Source organism: Buceros rhinoceros, unplaced genomic scaffold (genome assembly GCF_000710305.1).
Source record: "Buceros rhinoceros silvestris isolate BGI_N320 unplaced genomic scaffold, ASM71030v1 scaffold36932, whole genome shotgun sequence".
NCBI lineage: Eukaryota > Metazoa > Chordata > Aves > Bucerotiformes > Bucerotidae > Buceros > Buceros rhinoceros.
The window spans coordinates 1,655-3,439 of record NW_010397769.1 but is presented as its reverse complement, the minus strand read 5'-3'; the positions used below and the strand labels follow the sequence as shown (position 1 = coordinate 3,439).

Sequence of the window (1,785 nt, the reverse complement as noted above, 5' to 3'; positions counted from 1 at the left end):
CAGGTCGGTGGCACCGTCACACCGAGCCAAATGCCGGCCCAGGCAGCACCAGCCATCAGCTTTGGAATTAAGAGCAGCTTGGGAACGCCGCTGCAGAAGATCGGCGTGTCATTCTCATTTGCCAAGAAGACTCCGGTGAAGCTCGAGACCATCGCTTCTGTTTTCAAGGACCACGTGGAAGAATCGAGTTCTGCAGATGGAGCGAAAGGTGATGAGAGGTCCTCGGATGCAGGGAGCCTGCAGAAATCTGGCGAGGGCGAAAGCACAAATAATTCTGATGGCAAGACAGAGGATGATGACCAGCATGACAAAGACAGCGGGTCTCTAGCCACGACGTTATCGAAACTCAAAAAGATGAGACGAGAAGATGGACCAACGGCAGTTGAACCAGAATATTACCACTATATTCCCCCAGCCCACTGTAAAGTAAAGCCTAACTTTCAATTCCTGCTTTTCATGAAGTCTACCGAACAAATGGAAGCTGAAAATGTGAACAAGAAGCCCACGCCGGAAGTGAAGAAGGGCAGTTCTCCCAGACCCAAACCCGGCAAGCACGCGGAGAAGGCTGCTGAGAGTGCGGGGCAGCAGAAGGAGCAGAGCACTACTGAAGCGGCAGCTCAGCACAGCAAGGCTGAGCTGAAGGAAGCCCTGGAAGATGTGAGTGTGCAGGAGAGCAAGTGTCTTCCCGAGAGTGATCTCCCTGAGCCGGAGGCCACCAAGGAAGCGGCTCCACCTGCCTCGGGCTGTAAGGAGGTGTCCGAAGGACCAAAGCATCCAACAGGACCTTTTTTCCCCGTTCTGAGCAAAGATGAGAGCACGACTCTCCAGTGGCCTTCAGAGCTCCTCATATTCACCAAAGCAGAACCATCGGTTTCGTACAGCTGTAACCCCCTGTATTTCGATTTCAAGCTCTCACGCAACAAAGACGCTAAAGGTAAAGGAGCAGAGAAATCCAAGGATGCCGGGGGGGTCTGTAAAGAGGCCGTTCAGAGCACGGACTCAGGTGAGAGCAGCAAACCCAGGGAGGCAGAAACCGCAGCCAATAGCTCTGCTCTAAAAATGGAGAGCAAACCCTCCTCCACGTGTGGCTCCCAGGTCAAGCAGGAGTCCGGTTTGGCCAGTGTGAGTAAGGGGGAGGGAGAGGAGGGTGGTAAAAGCGTAACTGGGAAGAGTAAATCTGGAAGATCCCATAAACACAAAAAGAAAAAGAAGCACAAAAAGTCCAGCAAACACAAACGTAAACACAAGGAGGAAGCAGAGGAGAAGGGCCGAAAAACTGACCCAGGGGAAGAGAAACCCAAGAAGCGGAGAAGACACAGACATAGGAAAGGCAAATCCTCTCTTTGCGCAGACCCAGACCGGGCGCTGAAAACCGAGCTCCCCGAGGACTGTAGCCATTTCCAGAAGAAGAAACGTTGCTCTCAGGACTCCCAGAGGAAGTCTCTGTCTGCTGAGGAGGGAAGCAGTGGGAAGAAAGAGGATGGTGGTAACTCCTGCCAAGAGCACGGCAGCAAAAAACACAAAGCTGAGCTGCAGCAGTTCCCCGCCTCAAGGAGACGGTGTTTGGCTCCGTCCCTGGGCCGGAGCGGCCGCCGGAGCCGGCAGAGCAGCGGGGACGAGGACAGCGACGAGGGCGCTCCCAGGAAGCACTGCCGGCAGAAATCACCCTCGCAGTACAGCGACTACGACTCCGGCAGCGACCGCTCCAGGAGCTGCTCTGGCTCAGGGCGGAGGCACTCATCCCCCAGGTCCTATTCGACCAGCTCGGACGCTTCCTCGGACCAC

General features: G+C 55.1%; 1 protein-coding gene across 1 annotated transcript in view; it reads left to right on the top strand.

Moving 5' to 3' along the window:
- Nucleotides 1–1,785, top strand: part of GPATCH8 (G patch domain containing 8) — a gene marked incomplete at both ends in the record, with an annotated part of 4,374 nt that overhangs the window by 943 nt on the left and 1,646 nt on the right. Inside the window, one exon of the mRNA XM_010146382.1 lies at nt 4–1,770. Within this exon, the coding sequence (XP_010144684.1) occupies nt 4–1,770 (1,767 nt within the window). The remainder of the gene's footprint in view (nt 1–3; nt 1,771–1,785) is intronic.